This window comes from Centruroides vittatus, unplaced genomic scaffold (assembly GCF_030686945.1).
Source record: "Centruroides vittatus isolate TY-2023 unplaced genomic scaffold, ASM3068694v2 contig_345, whole genome shotgun sequence".
In the NCBI taxonomy this organism is placed as follows: domain Eukaryota; kingdom Metazoa; phylum Arthropoda; class Arachnida; order Scorpiones; family Buthidae; genus Centruroides; species Centruroides vittatus.
In genome coordinates, this window is record NW_027122170.1 from 1,775,061 (window position 1) to 1,795,097 (window position 20,037).

Below are 20,037 nucleotides of genomic sequence, written 5' to 3' on the forward strand. Positions count from 1 at the left end.
GGTTTTATTCGACGGTTTTCGAGATAGAATGCAATAGAATTCTTTCAAAGTTCAAACGATCGAACCTCTCACCGCGTGCCATAATTGCGAATGATCCAACTTGTTTTTAATGCCTATAATATAATCATAAAAATGACTGCGTACATCCGTACACGAATAGTACACTACTCTGATATGCTACCATTGCGGGTGTACTTCGGAGACATATCTCCACGCATATGATAAAACGTTTCCATCTTTGAAATTAATGCATTTCCCTGATTTAGACGCCTTGTAAATCTCAAGGGTCTCCAAGGCCCCGATGCGGTCCGTGTCGAATGATGTTTTAATTAGGCTGGTTTTATCAAAATCTGCCTTTATATCGGGGTCGGTGGCGTAGGTCGAGAGGGCGGTGGTGTGTCTTTTCTTGTTGACGTCATACCTGTGTTCCGCGATCCTCTTTTTCACGGATCTCTTAGTAGATCCGATGTATATTAAATCCGTTTGGGACCTGTGATCTCTTATCGGGATACTGTACACCCCCGGTGCTCTTAGAAAATCCGGCTTGTCCTTGGCGTTCCTGAGTAGCGAATAATTCCTTTTAATAGCTAAATTATAACAAAATGATTTGTTTACTTTTATTGTATGTTCGATATATAGCTTTGTTAACTTCTGAAATTGAATTACTTCAGTTATATTATTAATAAACAGGAGGAATTGTTTTTATTTAGCTTTTTTTTATGAAATGCATTTTTCCTTTTAATGTCAAGCTCTTTCAGAATACATTAATACTTTTATACTTAATCTAATCTGTAAAGTTGCCAGTGTCAATAACACAGTTTCTCTTTTTTTTTAGCATTGAACTTCTGTTTTTTAATTTCAAACTCAATATTTAAATTGTAGTGTGATTGAAAATAAAAGTTTTAATGTTTGGAATTTCCTAAATAATTTTTAAAACTTATAAAAGATCTGCTGGAATTATTAACAGGTTATATTAAGGCTAATTAATAATTGCATGCAAAGCAATTTGGCTGGAGGTAGGCAGTTAAGTTGCCAGAAACATCATCTGTTTTAATATTAAAACAAGAATTTTTATTTTTAAATTTATCTGATAGAATATAAATTATTTAAAAAAAAAGAAATTTAGTCATTGAAAAGCATAAATTTTTTATTAAGCTGAACTCTCTTTTTATTTTACTTACTTATTTATTAATTTATTTTTAACAGTTCGTAAAGTATGCTAAATGAGATATTTAAAATGACTAAATGATGTCAAAAATCTTTAAATTATATTATTACTGTCTTCTTGATATAAATATTATGTTTTAAATTCCACAAATGAAATGTTATTGTTCAAGGATATACAAACTTGTAATTGGAATGTAATCAAAAGAATATAAACAATGCATTCAAATTGGGATAGGCATAAACAATGTTTACGCTTGTTTACATTTTCGGGATGTTAAATCGCATTTCTCCACGACAATACAAACTTTCTCAAGCTGCTTTTATTGTTTGTTTAAAGACTTCGCTGAGTATTTATTTCTGGAAATTGTAACTTGCTCACTGATATTCAGATGCATAAAAATATTAACAGCTGGTAAAGTTGCGTGCATGATAACTTACATCCTTTATCAATAGTTTTGTATGAAGAGAAAAGATTACAGTTCATGTATATCGAGAAACAGTATTTTAGTTAATCAAGTCAGACTATCTACAAAACTATTGATCAATCATAATCATTAATAAGTGATTTTGATCTGCATTCTCAAACTTTTATCTACAGTTAATGCTTTTATGCATCAGATTCCAAAACACTACAATTTGATTCTAACCGTATTGCAATATCCCATGTTTGCATTGTAACTTTGTCATTATTTTGGCTTTAAAAAATATCACTTATTACACGAACTATAAATTAGTTTAACCTCACCATACCGGGAGGAATATATAAAAAGGGAGCAACTCACAATAACCAATTAACTGGAGTGTAATCAAAAGTATTGTTCAATATTATTTAAACATATTGGAACTCGTGCGCATATCATATCTCAAATCAAATACCATTTGATAGATATTCAAAGGTTAATGACCGGCTTGTTTGAATGAATAAATAAATAAGAAGCCCGAGGAAGAGCCCAGAAGTGGCTTCAAAAACATTTGCAAATATCGATCTTTTGCACTCTGGTTAATTGGTTATTGTGAGTTGCTCCCTTTTTATATAAATTAATTATTGAATATTTTCTTGATTTTGAAGTTATCATGAAAAAATAAATTCAGAAATAAAGCTAGATAAAATGGTAATAATTTTGCATTTCTTGACATTTTGACTCTCAAGGAATCCAAAAATGTAAAAGAAAAAAAAATCTTACAAAACTTTTGTTCACATATATTTTGCATTATATCTCTGGATTGGGTGAACCAAAAATTTTGAAATTTAGCAGGAGTATTATATTTTTATGGGGGCTATTACATTTTGGAAATTATAAGATGAGGAGGGGAATGGGTCATATCTGAGTGGAGCTAGACTTAATAAAAAATTTACTCATTATTGGCATTTACAATTTTTTAAAAACTTGCTTCTGCTTTCAAAAATAGGGCTTTTACCTTTTATAATAATTAATATTATAAAAAGATTACTTTTTAAATAAAATCTTGTATCAGATGGTACCATACACAATTTTAACTTTGAGCCAAACTCTTATTGTTCCTTCTCTATTATAATTCAGTTTTAAACATATTTATTTTTTAAATAGAGAAATTTCTCATATTCAACATAATTACTCTTTTTGGGCTTTGATTATTTAAATTTTTATATCGTAGTATAATTGAAAATTATCAGATTTCCTTTCCGGTCCTCTTAAACTTCCATTCGAGTCTCAGGAAAATCATGCAAGAGACCTCACTGTCTTTATTATTGTAATAGAATTTCAACAGATCTACTTTAGAAATTTAAACAGAGAATGTAGACTAAAGTTCTGAACTTCACTTAATTTTCAAAATATGTCATTACTAAATTACACTTACACTTAATATTTATGAAACACGGATTTTCTGTAATAGAATTTGATGTAATGGCAGTATCGTCGAAATAAATTCCACAAAATAAATAAACTGCCATTACGTTATTGCTAAGGCCTACCAATATCTAAAAGTAGTAATAGAAAGTTTTTTTATTTATTTATTTACTCATTGTCCATAATGGTAAAAAAAAATAATTAATAAAAATTAATATGAATTTTTTATTATTATTATTATACTATTTAAGAAAATTGCATCGTAAATGTAGAAATGGCCTTAGAAATATCCATATTGTATTTCTTTGTGTAACAAAAGTCAAACTCTTAGTTAAGGTAGAAAAAATGTGTTTTTTTGCATTTTAATATGTTTACACCACATAAGCAGATTATCTCCCTTTTAATCAACTGGAAATTCAGAGAAAGTAAAGTACTTAAATTTTTTAACTTCTGAATCAAGATACAAATTGGACATTTTTAGTTGGTCTAACTTATATACTATAGTTTCTGTATTTCTAGAACTACTACTAATTATTTGGACTATAACATACAGGAAAAATGATTATAAGTACTTATTGCAAAAGTCATCCACTCCCTTGACCTAGTCTTATTACGAATAAAAAGAACAGAATATAGAAATCCCACAAACAATAATTAACCTTATTTGAAGGAATATAGTTAGGTTTTAAGGTATAACCTATTTCAAATGTTATTTAACGAAGATTTATTAAATTATAGCGAATGATACGGATAAAAGTAGTCGATGTCAAGATAAAAAAAAAACGGGGAGGAATTTATAATAATACCCGAGTGTAAAAGGACTTTAATATACAGAAATGATATTGGATATTGTAAAATTTTATTTGATTGTGAAATTGTAAATGTATTTTTTAAATTTAATTTACAAATTTCTTTGTTTTATGGCTTCAGAAAGTTCTGAATGGATAGAATGAATTTGCTTGGAATAAAAGATAACAGACTTTTTGGATTAAATTAAATTAGAGCTTCTTAATGAAGGTTTGTGATATTGTAAATACAGTAGAGCGTCGAAAAGTGGAACGTCGGTAATTGAAATGGCCGGAAACTGGAACGATTTTCAGTCGGACTGTGTCGTGCCGAATCGAACGTTTTTGATACTAAATTTACTTCTAAAGTATAATTTTCATGTTTTTTATATTCTTCAATATATTTATTTTGTTTGTACAAAATAAAGAAATAATTTTTAACGATACGATAGCCTCGATTTTTATTATAAAAATTTTCGTTAGGCTTAAAATCGACGAAAATTCGACACGAAGCGACACGCAACGGAGAAAAATTCAACAGGAAGCGACACGCAACGAAGAAAAATTTGAACATCGGACAGGTTAATATATTTTTTCGTACATAATCAGAAATTGGAAAAAATCACTACTTGGAACGACCCCAGTCCCCAATTGGTTCCACTTTTCGGCGCTCTACTGTAATAATAATACTCAAAGTTGTGTTTTTGGAGATGGAAAAATTAAAATAATGCAAAAACCATTCACTCCCTTGATTTAGTCCTATCATGAGTAAAAAGACTAGCAATGATATTTGCAGAAACAGTTGGTTTTGAACCACAGAAATTGTATGAACACAGACAGGTGTATTGACTTGGGCTATAGATGATTATTATAGATCTCAAATAAGATAAGTTTAACTTTACACTGTATTTAAATTTCTTACTTTGTTACTTCTTAAAATGGAAGTCCTTAGCCTCAGACAACCATGAAGTACTTAGGAATCCTCTTCTGTCAGGGATTTCTTTAGACGTTCTGATTAAACCTTACATACGTAAAATAAACTGTACATTTCAGCTTGTATTAAGACAGAAAATATTGATACTTAAAGTACATTTAATAAATTTTTCCTTGTCATTTTAAATAGATGTCATAAAAATCAAAAAAGTTACTAATAAAATATTTTATCAGCAAAGCTTATTAAATTATCAATTGTAGCCATTAAATGTAAATCACTTGAAGAATAATTTCTTTTGAACATTTAGTTTTATTTTTTTGCTCAATAACTTTTCTGAAGTTTCTCCCCTACCTATTTAGACATGGATTCTGAAGATGAGAACACTGATTTCTCAAACTACTAAATTATCATTGTTCTATGATTTATATGTAGATTTTGGCCAAAATATAAGTTTATTTAACTATAAAGGAATGGTTTTGTTCTATATGCATCTACTTTTTTGAATAACCTTTGAGTTTGGTAATGCAGAATTCTTGCTAAATCTAGTTATGCTGCGATCCGGACTCGTTTCTGACAAATTCCCGACTTCACCCACTTATAGAATTTTAAGCAACTCAGTCAATATACTTTTTTGTATGCTAAAACTAGTGATGTTATCTTTTTCAATGCTTTGTTATCATCAGTGCTACTCATTTGAAAGATAGGCATGTGTGTGTGTGTATTGGTATAAAAACAAATATATTTTTATACCAATGATAAAATTGTTTTACCCCTTCCAACATTTTAAATGATTTGCCAACTTGGGTCATTGTTCAAAGGTGCTCAAAATTATTCTTTGTCTCACCCTCCTAGCCGGTTTAACATTTTTACTTAGCATTTTGCACTGTTAATCTCGCATGATCGAACAAAAAGAGGACTTTCGAGGAGTTTTGTGATTCTGAAAGCTGGTTGCACTACTGCTACATGTCGCAAGAAACATTAAAATCTTAAAGATTTATTTGCTATGGATTTGAAGGATAAAATTTGAAATTGTAAATAAATAAAGTTTAACTTCTACACTCAAATAACACCAGGATGAAATCAATCACATATCTGGAACTTGTTACCAGTGTGGGTGATACGACAAATAAATATAATACTACCATTTTTGAACAAAAATAGTTCTTCGGTGATACAAAAACAAGTGACAGAACGTAGAACAAAATAGAACATGAATATTTAAAATTAGAACTGAATCCATGTCTTGTGTAAGAACGTTGTGTTGGACATGCGCATTCATTTGGGTAGTTGGTGATTAAAGATTGGTGTCCATGAGGGCCTGCTAGGCAATGGACAAATTCAGCCCATCTTTGTAATTTATGCAGGTGGTGGTGCGGCTAGCTTTATAAATGGAAATAGCCTCCAACCATCTCAGGTGCTTTGGGAGAAGCAAAGTGATGATGATCCTCGCTTGGTTGAAGGTGGCCTCGATGTCAGGGTCAGTCGCATAAACTGCAAGAGCCATATTGTTCCTCCCATGCCGAACATCTGCTGAGTGCTCATGTATTCTATCTCCCAAGGAACATTTGGTGGAACCAATGTAAATAAGGTGCTTATCACACCTGTGGTCCTTAAGAGGGATGGAGTAAACACCCAGGAGTGTGCTCTGATTGGGAACGCGCCCTTCTCGTCGTGGAGGATGTCAAGATGGTCGGACATCTCCTGTACGTGATCCGGAAGCGGTGTTTGTTGGCGATCTCTATATGTAACGATTTAATGTATGGATTAAATGTGATAGGGACACGTGTTTCATCGTACAGTCGGTTGTCACTGCAGGTGTGGATGGTGGACACCTGCATGGAGCAGTGGTAACAATCGATCAACCTACGGGTCAGATTAGGGTACCTGTGATTGGTTACTATGCATTTAATATATGCCAATTCGGTGGCTAGAGCTTGCGGAGTGGAGGAATGCAAAAATGCTCCCTTGATTAAGGTGTTAAATGAAGCGGTTTTGTACTGAAATGGATCACATTACCCAACAGGGATGTAAATGGAGGCTGTACTTGGTTTACGTAGATTGACCCTTCGACAGTCCTTGCAAAGCTTCGTAAGGTTTGTGTGATATATTTATCAACACTTTGTTTTTTAAGATGGATTTTATTGGAATGGCTAAACTGGCTAAAATATATAGGAAACTTGTCCTAGCCCTTACAAGGACCAGGGTTAAACTTGACTTTCTAAATAACTCCTATAAACACTGGGTTGTAAACATAATTCTATCATAAACCTTATATAAGGTTTATGATAGAATTATGTTGACTTTCTAATCGAATGTAGATAATACTGGGTAAATAAAGTTTATTGATGACCTCTGTTTTATAAGGATGAAATTTGATTCTTAACTGTATACACTCTCTTGAAATAACTACCTTAAAGATTTGGTGGGATTTGCATTTAAGCACGTTCCAGGTTTTGCTCAGATAATTTTTTGTTTCATGATAACTCTGTTATCTTGTGGACTATCATTTATTAAAAAGTTCGGAAACATAAACCCCCAGTGGGCACAAATGATTTGGAATATTTTTTCATAAATCATTGTCTTAATTTTCAGTAACTTTTGTTTTGTTTTGTTTTTTTTTTTTTTTTTTGGTGTGTGTGTGTAACTTTTGACTATGGAAATCCTCTGTTTGTAGTATAAGGAATGTACAATTTTCACAACACTTTTAAGTTAACAATAGCAAGCTAATGATGGGTGTCCAGAAAAATCTTATGCTGTTTTTACCTTGAAAAAGATTATATGAACTAGTCATTTGAATAGTCATAGATGATGGAAAGTTATACATTTTTTTTATTTTTGTAATTCTACAAGTGTCTAACAACAAACACAGTCAACTCAACTTAGAGTGTTCAGTTAAGTTTTTGTACGGGACTTTGGTTTGCATTTTTCGGGCAAAAAATGCAATTGATCGGTTGATTTGTGTTTTTTGTCTTCCACTCCTTTTTGTAAGCAGCTGCTTTGAGAATTGCTAAAAATCCTCATTTGCTGGGTTTTCTTCTTTTTTTGCCAAACATTGTATTTTCTTATTACAGGTAATCCAGTACAGTGTTGGCATGGTGGGAACTTCATTGATCTGGTCCAAAGACCTATTCTGTTTGAGAATAGTTGTTTTGAAATGTAAAGAATCAAGTGACATTTATACATTCATTTAAATGTCACTGGGCATTGATAGCAAAATTTGATTTTTTGATTAGGGCTCAATCCTTTCGGTTCCATTGCAGTCCCAAACAAAACTTTGTCTCAGATTATTTTCCCAGAAAAGTTTATGTTGACAGATATATAAGGGATATCACCAGTATAAAATCCACTGTTATTATTGATCTAGTGTATTAGGGTGAAATTAGATTCATCAGCCAAAATGAAGAACTTTTCAGAGAACTTTTACACTTCATCTTTGCCAGTGACCTTTACATGTGTATTCTGTCCAGAATTACTATCATCAATATTCAATGTGTTTGTTTTGTTATCAAAGTCTTATGAAGCCATAAATGCATAATTTTCAGTTTTAAAGCTACAGATTGAATTGAAACCTTGTTACTATCTTCAAACATCTTCTTCAATCCTTCTAACTTAGCATTTGTTAAATTTTTGCTTTTCTGTCAGACCCCATTCTTCTCTGTGGTGATAACCCACTATTAAAATGTTGGAGAAGGTAATATTATAGTCTGTTTTGAAATCCCTTCATTTGCAAAATGGTTTGTAGTAAACTTTTTTCTAATTTTTTGTATAATGTGTAAAAGTTTTATATTTTTAGGCATAAAGGATCTTATTTTGTTTCCATTTTGAATTCATTAAAAAGATTGTAGAATGTCCTACAGTATTTCACACTTTTTCAAATTATAGCACATGCAGTATAATTAAAAAATATTAGCTGTTAACTAGAGAGGGAGATATTTTGGTGGAGAATTTTTCCATATACCCATTAATAGACTCAGAATTGTACAATGAATCTCATGCAGTATTGTGAACTTATATGATCCAAACTTCTTGCACTACTTCTTGCAAATTCTCTTTTTGTTTGATCACTCAGTATATAATCAGTCATTATGTTGTTGTTTTCTTGATTTAATGTTGTCCACAACATACGTTAGGTGTTTGTGATTTGTTACAATATTGATCCTGCAAGTTATATTAAAGAAAAGGCATATATCATTTAACAATTTATTTATATCTATAATAAAAATTTAATCTACCACTAATGCAATAATTACAGAATTAACATAATGGTTTAATATTTATTTTTTAGATATATCGAGACATATAGGTTTCCTTACGAAAGAGAAATGGGTCTACCTGCCACAGCACTTTCATCATCGGGTTTAATTCATCCGGCTTCCCGTAGTGGGACTACAAATGTCGGTACCATTCATACACAAATGGAATTGGATCATCTTCATCATAGTAAACGACCACGATTATGCGTAGAACCTAAAGCTCCTCTTCATCAACCTTTAGTTATCGATACCAGAGATATGGTAGAAGTGAAAAAGGTAAAGTCTAATTTTTCAAGGAATTCCAATATATACTACTACTTTGTTGTTACAAATACTTTGTTATTAATTTTATAATGTTAAATTATTTATGAACAATAAAGTATTTTCACAACATGCATTTTTTCAAAACATTATATGAGTGATTTGAATTAAGCAATTATCTAATATTACTATGAACAGTAACTTTTATCATTACGTTTCTATGATTCTTTCGTTTGAATGTAACTCTATTTTTACTTTATTTTATAAATAATATACAGGTTGATGTATTGAAAAGGTCATTTCTTCAACATTAAGTGCAGTTTTCATGAAAATTAATTATAGAAAATTGTTTTGAAGTAAATTTTTTTTCTGTAAATAAAAACAATTTTATTTTGATTGAAAAAAATTACTACTATTGTTACCATTATTAGTTTCTACACAGACTTATCTTTCTCTCACAATGTTATTTTTCGTTGTACTCTATATTCAATTAATAAAATAACCTGTATTGACACATTATGCTAAGCTTATGATCAAACATTTTTTAAAACCAACAAAAAGATTTTCCTGTTTAATATATGTGTTTGAGCTGATAGTTATAAACTAAAAACCAAAAAAGGCTTTGCCATTGGAAAAAAGCATCGTTTACTTTCCTGGTTATGTATATGTTATGGACAAAGTGATTAATTAGGCATTATGAATAATGACCAAAAAGGGCACACAGTGTGATAAATATTGATTAATTTATCAAATGGACTGGTCATTATGAATCCTGCTATCACCTAGTTGGGCAAAGTGATGATAATATGTTGAAGAGTGATCATCTAACATACGCTAGCCAATTGGCACTCCGAGTTGCCAATTGTATCGCGTTTAGTACCGAATTTTAAATTGTGCAACATTAATTAATTTGATTAAAAATCTCCACTTATTTCATTTAGAAATATTTATTTTTTGTGAATTATTTCAAAGTATTTTAAAAAGAACATGTAATCTTTTAAAACTAAGTACTATTAACTATATTAAATAAATGGTAAAATTTTACCTACATGCAGCATCATGGCGGTGGTGGCAACTGTTTGTGCTCCCGACGGACTCCTCCCGGAGGGGAGCCGCCGATTGTTTAATGTCACTAGATATTGATACATACTAGTTATTGATACGTGTGTTCAAGAACTACTGTGAATAAATTACTGGTGACATTAAACAATCGGCGGCCTGCCAGCGGCTCCCCTCCGAGAGGAATCCGTCGAGAGCACAAACAGTCACAACTGCTGCCAAATTTGGTACTAAATGCAATATACATGCGCAACTCAGATACGAGTGCCGATTGGCTAGCGTATTTTGGGTGATTACTCCTCAACGTATTATCATCATTTTGCCCGACTAGAAGACGGCAGTATTCATAATGACCGGTTAATTTGATAAATTATTGAAATTTATTACAATGCCGATTTTGTTGGTCATTATTCATAATGCCCATATTAATCACTTTGTCCATAACATATACATTACAAGGGAAAGTATTGGAATTGTGTCAAATTTCACCCTCTGAGTGTTTTGCAAAACTACACGTTTTTGAGACCATCTGAACCAAAAAAGTCAAGAAAATGAAAACAGGAAAAAATTCTGTATGTGTGTTGGCATCTATTTCATTTACTGTCTCAAGATGGGGTAATGGTGAAGAAATGAAATTTGTCATAGTGGCTTGTGTACAAGAGCATTGATGTTATTACATTTTAGTGGTTAAAGGTTGAGAGGGTGAGACAATAGAATGATGTCATGTGTCATATCTCAACAGGGTTGGACTTGATGATGACATTTATTAATAGCATTTACAATTTTTTATGAAACTCATCACTACCCTCAAAATTAAGCTATTTGCCATTTTATTATAATTAAAAATATAAAAAGTTTTTAATAATGAAATCTCATAACATATGGCACCACGCACAATTTTATTTATTATAATTAAGAATACACTGTTAAATAAAATCTCATAACAGCCGAGAAAGTTACACGACTTGTTGTTAGATTTTTTTTTTATATATATAAAGAAATACACTCATTAGGGAAAGTATAAAAGAGCTGAGCCCTGTTTATATGTTTTTCAAAAGAACAGGTAAATATTGTGTAAGTGAGAAAAACCGTACAAATGAAACTATTCTTGAATTTCTTTCAGGGTGAATACAGTCAATGCAATAGTACAACTTAACATTGTATGACTTAATTTATGCATGTAATTCTTAACAAAGAATTTTCAGTTTTCTATATGTACAATACATTTGAACAATGTACAAAAAGAAAAGTAAAACAGTGTGAAATTACATCATGTACTTAAAATTGATTCAGTTTTGTTTGTTTGTTATTCTTTGGATGGGCTTATTACATATTGGTTCAATGTGTCACATCAGTTGAAAGGATTACATGAGAAACTTCACTAACGAAAGAATGAAGAGCCATTCTAAAGGTTAACTCACAGTGATAGCAAACAGTGAAAATGAATGAGAAACCAGAAAGTGATTTTTATTTGCTTACTGAAATTGGTTTATACTACTGGTTCAATATGAAATTGAAAATTTCAACATGTTGGACCTTTGGAACACTTTGCTAAATGGAAAAATTCTCCAGAAATGGTGTCACATGTTACATATACCCCTTGCATTTGTTGGCAATTTATGTGGGGACTAACATTTGAAGTGAATATATAATTTGTTTTTAAACTTTTTTAATAATTGTTTTAAATTTTTTTTATTTCAAAGTGAATAAACATAAGTGAGAAAATGTTCTATAGATACTGAAAAACCATGGTGTATATGTGCAAAATTGTATAACTGTAGTGTTTTATAGTGGAGAAAGAACCTTACAGAAAATATTTAATGTATAATTGTAAAAAATGTACAACTGAGAAACAGAAAAATGGGGTTTGACTGTATATACAATAAAATCTGTTAATGCACCTCCCTAACAAATGTACTTCTTTTATGAGAGATTTCCAAAAAGTTCTATTGATTCAGATAGGAAATGACTTCCCTATTGCGTACACCTCCACTATGAGCCCAGGCCAAAAATACCTGTTTAAAGAGTACACTTCAGTCGTCATTTTTATAAACTTGCCATTGGAAAAAAGCGTTTTGTGTGCATGCCGTGCACACAAAACGCTTTGAGTGTGCATGCAGATTATAAAGGATATGCAACCTTGCATCAGCTGAAATTTTGGTTAAAATAAATTAAACTGAAAGTACTATGCATGTAACTGTGCAATATTCTACATATACAGTACAATTTGTTTGCACAAAGATGTGAAAAAACCACATTATAATTATCACAGTGTTATGAAGATGAACTAAGTCTGTTTTTAATGAAACTTGGAAACAGACGTAGTGCATTCTTCAAGGAAACTTGGATGGATTGATCTGCTTTATTACCTCTGGCTCTTTTGCCAATCATCAGCTTTCCAATCATCTTTGAAAGGTGCAATTTATAGTAAGAATTTTGAAAACAATAAGGTAATTATTCCCATAGTAAAGAAGTGGTCATGACAGAGATCTGCAATGCTTTGAAGACATACAGACTTTATATCTTGGTGGCATAAGGCCATATTTAAAAGGAGATTACATCAAAAAACATAAACAAACAAACAACAACATTATAACCTGATACATTATGAACCTTAGGCCAACCAATGCCATATGTTATTGGGCTAGATATTGGCTGTAATACGAATAAATTATGAAACGATTTAGTACTAGAGGGAGATGTTAGGTGCCATTTCTCAATAAATTTAATAATTACAATTTTTAATTAAATAATTTAGACTACTGGAAGAAAAGAATCAGCCCAGAGCAGGACTCAAACCTGCAACTCCTGCTTACTGTGCAGATGTGTTGCTAATTACGCCACTTGGACCTCTGGTCCAATCTCCTCTTCCAGTATGATTATTACGGTGCCAGCTGGGGACACATCCAGCACTCACATCCTGGAAACTTCTCCTAAGGCACTCAACTGTCCATTGCAAACCCCAGCAAGGCATATATATAATGATGCTTTGGTATTTAATTATGATGCAAACAATGTTGTGTGTGTGTGTGTGTGTGTGTGTGTGTGTGGTGTCTATAGATGGCTGGGCATTAAGAAGTGTATGCAGAACACAGTTTAAGAAAGAATGTGAAGAGCTTCTTATGACATATAATGACATATATTTTAATATGATACAGAGAACATTACAAAACGAAGAACACTAAACAAATCATCTTGATACTAATTATTAAACGGATATTATTATATTGCAGACACATCGTTCGTGCTGAGTCGTTACTTCTTTTTCTAACTCTAACGATTTGTCTTTTTTCCCACCTGCGCATGACATCGGACTTGACCAAGTCATATCAGCTTGGGGGACACATACATATATGCAAACAATTTGGTATATATATACCAAATTGTTTCATAATTTATTAGTATTATAGCCGATATCTAGCCTGATAACATACGGCATTGGTTGGCTTGTAGTTTACATCAAAAAACAATCCATAATAATATGAAATGCATGAATTGTTAAGAAAATAAATTGAGAGTGGGAAAAAATATGTTGCATTATTTTTTATACAACCTTTCTATATATAAACTTATAATTTCCATGTCAGTCTTATTGAATTGAACTACATAATATTTTCATTCCAATATTCCACTGTTCAGTTAAGTTTATAAAGAATGATTTGTACAATATATAAATAAATTCCAATAAATTGGACCATCTCATTTCTGTTCTAACTAATTATATATAATTTTATTCAGTGTAATAAATATATAATACAAATTTCTGGTCATAAGATGAATAAATGAATTTTAAATAATTTGAATTAATGCTATTAAAAGTATTTATAATTAAATCAAAATTCAATTCTGTAAAAAAATTATTTTTTTTTAAATATTTTTTTATTTCCTTAATGAATACTCAATTAAAAAATGACAAATTTCAGGAACCAGCATATACACCTCAAGTTGAGGCAATTTCTCCTACATTACCAACAGATGAATTGCAACAGGATCTTTCTCCTCATAGATCTTCGAAAGACGAGTTATTACAGGCTATAAATAGGATAGATCGAGAAATAAATCAAGTCGAAACTCAGACGTCAAAATTGAAAAAGCGGAAGGTAAATGCTTAAAGTTTAAATAATTGACAGTATTTTCTGTTAATCTTAGATAATAAAATTGTTTTCCGTAGAATCTCTTCTACGGCAATCCTCTCGATCATTGTCGTTTTATAAATAAAATTTATTGCAATTGTATTTTTCTAATTTTGTATGAATTTTTGTAATTGTATCGTAACGTTGTAAACCGGCCGTTACCAAATTTCGTTGCAGCAAGAATTAGAAGCCGAAGCAAATAAACCTCCCGACACCAAACAGGTCATACAAGAAATATCTACGAGCGAGCCGAAGCAAATGAGCATAGCCCAAATTATATATTCTGAAAATAGAGTTAGTGCTTTTTCTTTATTTAAAGATAGGTCAGTCCGTATAATGTACAAAATTGAAAGAAGTTACTAATGTGTACAACTTATTTCAGAAAAAAGCTCAGCAAGCACATGCCTTATTAGAAAAACTAGGACCAAAAGTTGATTTGGTAAGTTAGCCGTATTTAAATAATTGTAAAATTTATAAAAACACAAAAACCTTTTGCAAAGTTTCATATAAATAAAATATTTTTTCAAACAGCCCATGTATAATCAACCAATGGATACTCAGATACACCATGAAAATAAAAAAAAGTAAGTAGTAAACAATTTAATCAGTTTAAAAATATTTATATAATATATTGACTACAAAAACTTTATTTGATAAATTAATAGTTGTTGCATTTGAAAAATTTTGAAAAAATGAATTTTCACAAAAATGAAAGTACAGTAAACTTAGAGTTTACTTAAGTTGATAAAAATTCAACATTTATCATCATCTACTTATTCTTCTTGGGTTTTTCATTTTTCATGTAACAATTTATCATCAGCTAAGTTTCAATTTTCAAATTCTTAAGCTTCTCTCTCTGTTTAATTTGTTTTTTTTTTTAATATTAATCAGTCTATTAATTTTTAAAACTTGTAACTGAAATATTCTTTTGTTATAAAAACCCAAAGATGGATAAATTTTAAACTTTGTATATACACATCATCTATAGATTTTTATTTGACTGTTTCATTTTGACAGCTTTTTCTTTAGAGAGAATTTATTACTGTCTGTTCTGAAGAATAGGCAGTAATAAATTTTAATATATTTACTCATCTCCTGTCTTAAATATAGTAGGATTCAAAGAATTTTTTCAGTTATTCGGTGGAGTTAAGTTGGACAAGATTTATAATCAAATATATAGAAAAAGCCAAAAGTTTTCAGTCGAAATAGGTTAATAAAAAAAAATACATGACTTAATCTTCATTATTTTGCAATGGTCTAGGTTCACTTTTCACACTTCTGAAAATGCATCTTCTAACCGGTATAGTAGTAGTCTTAGGTCCAAAAGCATCCGAAAATAATGTTTCTGGGAAATGCTTCCCTCTGAAGTTAAAAATTACAATTTTGAAAACAGATGCTAGTCATTTGGGGTTGAGTCTGAGCTTAGGGAAGGTGGCTAATTTTATGAAGCAGAATTCAAGAAATCTTTGCAAAGTGGGTAGTACAAACTGGGGGCATTGCCATTTTTTAATTCATTTCTCCCTTTGTGATGAAATCTTGTAGTGTATTAATAAAGAAACACAATATTTGCTGTTTAAGACTATTTCTGTCTTTAAAGTCAATCATCAGGACATTCTTACAGTTACAAAATGACAGCTATCAACTAGTTGACAACAAAACCATTCCTTTTCCAGCTGAATCCCCTTATAAAAAGTCTTTTGTAGGTAATTTTAGACCAAAGATTAATATAAGACCCTAGTTTCATTTCCAGTAACGACTGGTTGTAAAGTATCGCAGTTTGCTGTGTCGGTTTTGAATATTTTCGTTTAATGCAGACTTCTTTAACTGCTATCAAATAATTTCTGATTGCATTCTGAAAAGTTAGTGGTCACAAAATAATAGCTGTGGGATATGAGAATGTGAATTAATACATTAAGTTTACTCGTATACAACCAAGAATGGAAACTTTTGGACTTTGCCTCATACATTAACTTTACTTCACAAATGTTATGTATTTTTCTGAAGAAAGTTTGAGTAATCTCTTATTAGAATTAATTTTACAATAGTTGTATCACCAGTTTAGTACCATCAAGTAAATATATGATATAGACTGCTTTAAAGTACTAAATTGAATGCTGATGTTAGTAGTGTAGCCAGAAATTTAGCAAAGGGGTGCAACTAAAAAATTTATCAAGTGTTGTTTGATAAAACTTCAGTGCAAAAATACACAAATTATGCATTATAAATGTTACTGTATATGATTGGTTTATAGTAGGTTTATAGTAATTTAATCTAGATATAAATAATAATTACACAAAATCATTGAACAAATTATACACAAAAGTTTTAATCATGACTTTCACATGAATCAACAGAACAAGAGTACAAAGAATAAAAGCAAAAAAGAAAGTAACTTCTATCATTAAAAGAAAAGTGTAGCAGTATTGGCATCCCGTTATGTTAATAAAATGGATCTTAGGCTAGGAGCTAAATGCAACCTAATAGTTATAAATATACAATGTAACTATAAGGATAAGGTGGAAATGTCTCAGAATCGGGCATCCATACTATAAAATTAATTAAAGGTCCAGAAGAATGCTTTTATGTGATGTCTGTTATATTGTCGGTATCGAGAAGAGTTAGGGAGCATTACAAATCTGTGGCTAATGGTAGGCAGAATGCATTTGCTGTGCTAACAAAACGTGAACAACAGCATGACATTGATGTCAAATGAGAAAAATTGGAAGCGTAGGAAAGGAATTTTCATAAGGCTGTTGGAACAGATCTACATTTATGCATTCCCTAGTGTCATTAAAAACATTAACAATGCTAGGGAACTGAGTAACAACTAGAAATCAATAATGAATAACACCAATTTTAAAAATATCACTAACTAAATAATTAAGGACAACAGTTAATTGTATATTGTAAAAAATCTTTGCAATGTCACATTGGGTCGTCAAATAATTTGATTTTTAAAAGTTTTTTAAAATTAATTGAAATTTTATAAATTCAAATGTTTGTCGGAAGAAGGGTTGTAAAACTGAAAATGGCATAAATAAAGGCAAAAATTTTTCTCATAAATGAAGCTGTTGGTGATTTTAACAAGCAGTGTCGAAGAACTGCTTTTATTTGTTAAATGCTCATATTTTCAAAAATATCTCAGAATAAAGTTATGAATGAACTTATTATTTACAAGATTTTTTATTGTCTTCAGATTTGCAACATTCAAAAAGAGCTTAATACAGTATTTTAAAAGAAAACATCAAGAAAGACAAATCCGAGTAAGTGTTTTCTTATGTATCTTTGTTAACAAACATTTAATATATATATATTTTAATAAATTAAATAGTTTTGAGAAAAGTTTACTTTCCATGTATGGATGTCACGGTATTTTTAAATGCAAATCTGTCTGGAGTCTCCTCGGTATCTTTGTTAATTGTTGATGGAAGAAATGCCGTACTTTTCAAAATCTTTGGAATTATAGTTAGTTAATGTACTGAAATTTAAAAATAATATATATGCATGAAATTAATAAAATATTACAATATGAAGAAATTTGTTTTTAAAATGAAATGTATTTTAATTTTATATTTATGTATCATATTTATTATGAATGAAAAGTGGTGAAATAACATTTTTCATTTCCCATTTTAACTTTTTGATATCATCTTTTAATGCAAAAATGTATCCTATATATTTTGTATGATGGGCTTTATTTTTTATGCATTTCTTTTGCCAAATATGAAGTGAAATGAATAATTATTTATCTAGCAAATGGAATGAAAAATAATACACATTGGTCTATTTTTCTAAACTTTTGAATTATTAAGCTTTAATATTTTCTCTTCTGCTGCACGTTGTCTAGTTTGATAAGGTGTTAGCCTACTGTGTTGAGGATTCGTTTTTACTCTGGTACAAAGATACTAGCAATTTATTGTTGGTAGTACAGATTGGGGTGTTATTCCCCATTTCTCACACATGCTGGTCAACTGCATTGTGGGTTGTGCTGAATGCTAGAAATTGTTGTATTTATTACCATTGTTTTATGCTTGGGAATCCAAGATAATTCGGATGATGCCGTGTTTCTTGACCTCTAGTTTGCATACTCAAGGAGTCTTTGTGAAGGGCCTTGAGTTTACAGAAGAAGAAAGGGTATTATATTGTGGAATACAAAACTCTTCTCATAATATTGACCTTTACTAAAAACATTCACCAAAATTTAAATTAAAAAATGCAAGTTTATTTAAAATAAATGAGAATTTCTGAAACAAAAAAATTTTTTAAATAAATATATATGTAATAACAATTGAATTATACTGTAGGAGGTTTGCAGGAAGATAAACTGGGATAAGGCATATCTTGGTGCATTTTGTACTCAAAGGCATATCAGTTTCTTGACTTTTCAAAAATTTCTATTAGTTAATGGTTTTCTTTTCCAATTGAAACAAAGGCAGATATTATTCTTTAAGTCTGAAGAGTTGACGATAAGAATATTAAAATTAATTACCCATCGGTCAGTTAACCATAGACAGTACATAAAAATTAGTTGAATGTTGACTTAATATGTGAGTATGATTTGCCAGAAGTTACATTTGGGAATAAATATATTAAAATTTCAGAAGATTCGTCTTTAAATGTATATTAACCAACTCAATTTTTTTTTTTTTTTTGTTATGTCAAGTATAAAGAACTAATTTATCGTTGTGAAAAAAATTTGTAACAAAGACATATATATATACATATACATACTATTCTCATGTAGTATATATGTTATGGACAAAATGATTAATACGGGCATTATGAATAATGACCAACAAAATCGGACATTGTAGTAAATTTCAATAATTTATCAAATTGACCGGTCATTATGAATACTGCTACCACCTAGTCGGGCAAAGTGATGATAATATGTCTAGGAGTGATCGTCCGACATACGCTAGCCAATCAGAATTTACATCTTAGTTGCGCATGTGTATTGCATTTAGTACCAAATTTTAAATTTACGTGACCAGTAGTTAATCTTTTTTCTTTGACATAAGTAACGATTATGGAAGTATCATTAAGTGACACAAACAACCGTTAAATGAGTTAATAGCAGAAAAAGGTGAAAACAATTAAATTTTACAAAATCAGCATATTTGTTAATGATAGAAAAAGTGAGAGTCTAAAATAGAAGTTACTTCTAAGTTACCAGAAGAATATCAGTTAATAGTACTTTGAAATAATTCACAAAAAATAAATATTTCTAAATGAAATAAGTGGAGTTTTTTTTAAGCAGATTTAAAATTTGGTACTAAACACTATACACACAAGCGACCGAGTGCGGATTGGCTAGCGTATGTCGGATGATTACTCCTCAACTTATTATCATCACTTTGCCCAACTAGGTGATAGCAGTATTCATAATGACCGGTCAATTTGATAAATGAATCAATATTTATCAGACTACGCACCCTTTTTGGTCATTATGAATAATGCCCGATTAATCACTTTGTCCATAACATATATATATAGTACATGAAAAATTTTTTTTTTTAATTTGTGCTGTTTACTCTTTTCTTTTTCTTTACTACAGCTAAATATTTAACTTTGAATGTGCTTTTTTAAACCATGCACAAACTTATACATAATTAC

General features: G+C 30.4%; 1 protein-coding gene across 1 annotated transcript in view; it reads left to right on the forward strand.

Annotated features, from left to right (window-relative positions):
* The window catches only part of Smr (Smrter), a 101,502-nt gene that overhangs the window by 51,586 nt on the left and 29,879 nt on the right, over nt 1-20,037 (forward strand). Inside the window, 6 exon segments of the mRNA XM_067269039.1 lie at nt 9,001-9,244; nt 14,212-14,388; nt 14,599-14,715; nt 14,804-14,860; nt 14,953-15,005; nt 17,618-17,684. Coding sequence (XP_067125140.1) covers nt 9,001-9,244; nt 14,212-14,388; nt 14,599-14,715; nt 14,804-14,860; nt 14,953-15,005; nt 17,618-17,684 — 715 coding nt within the window.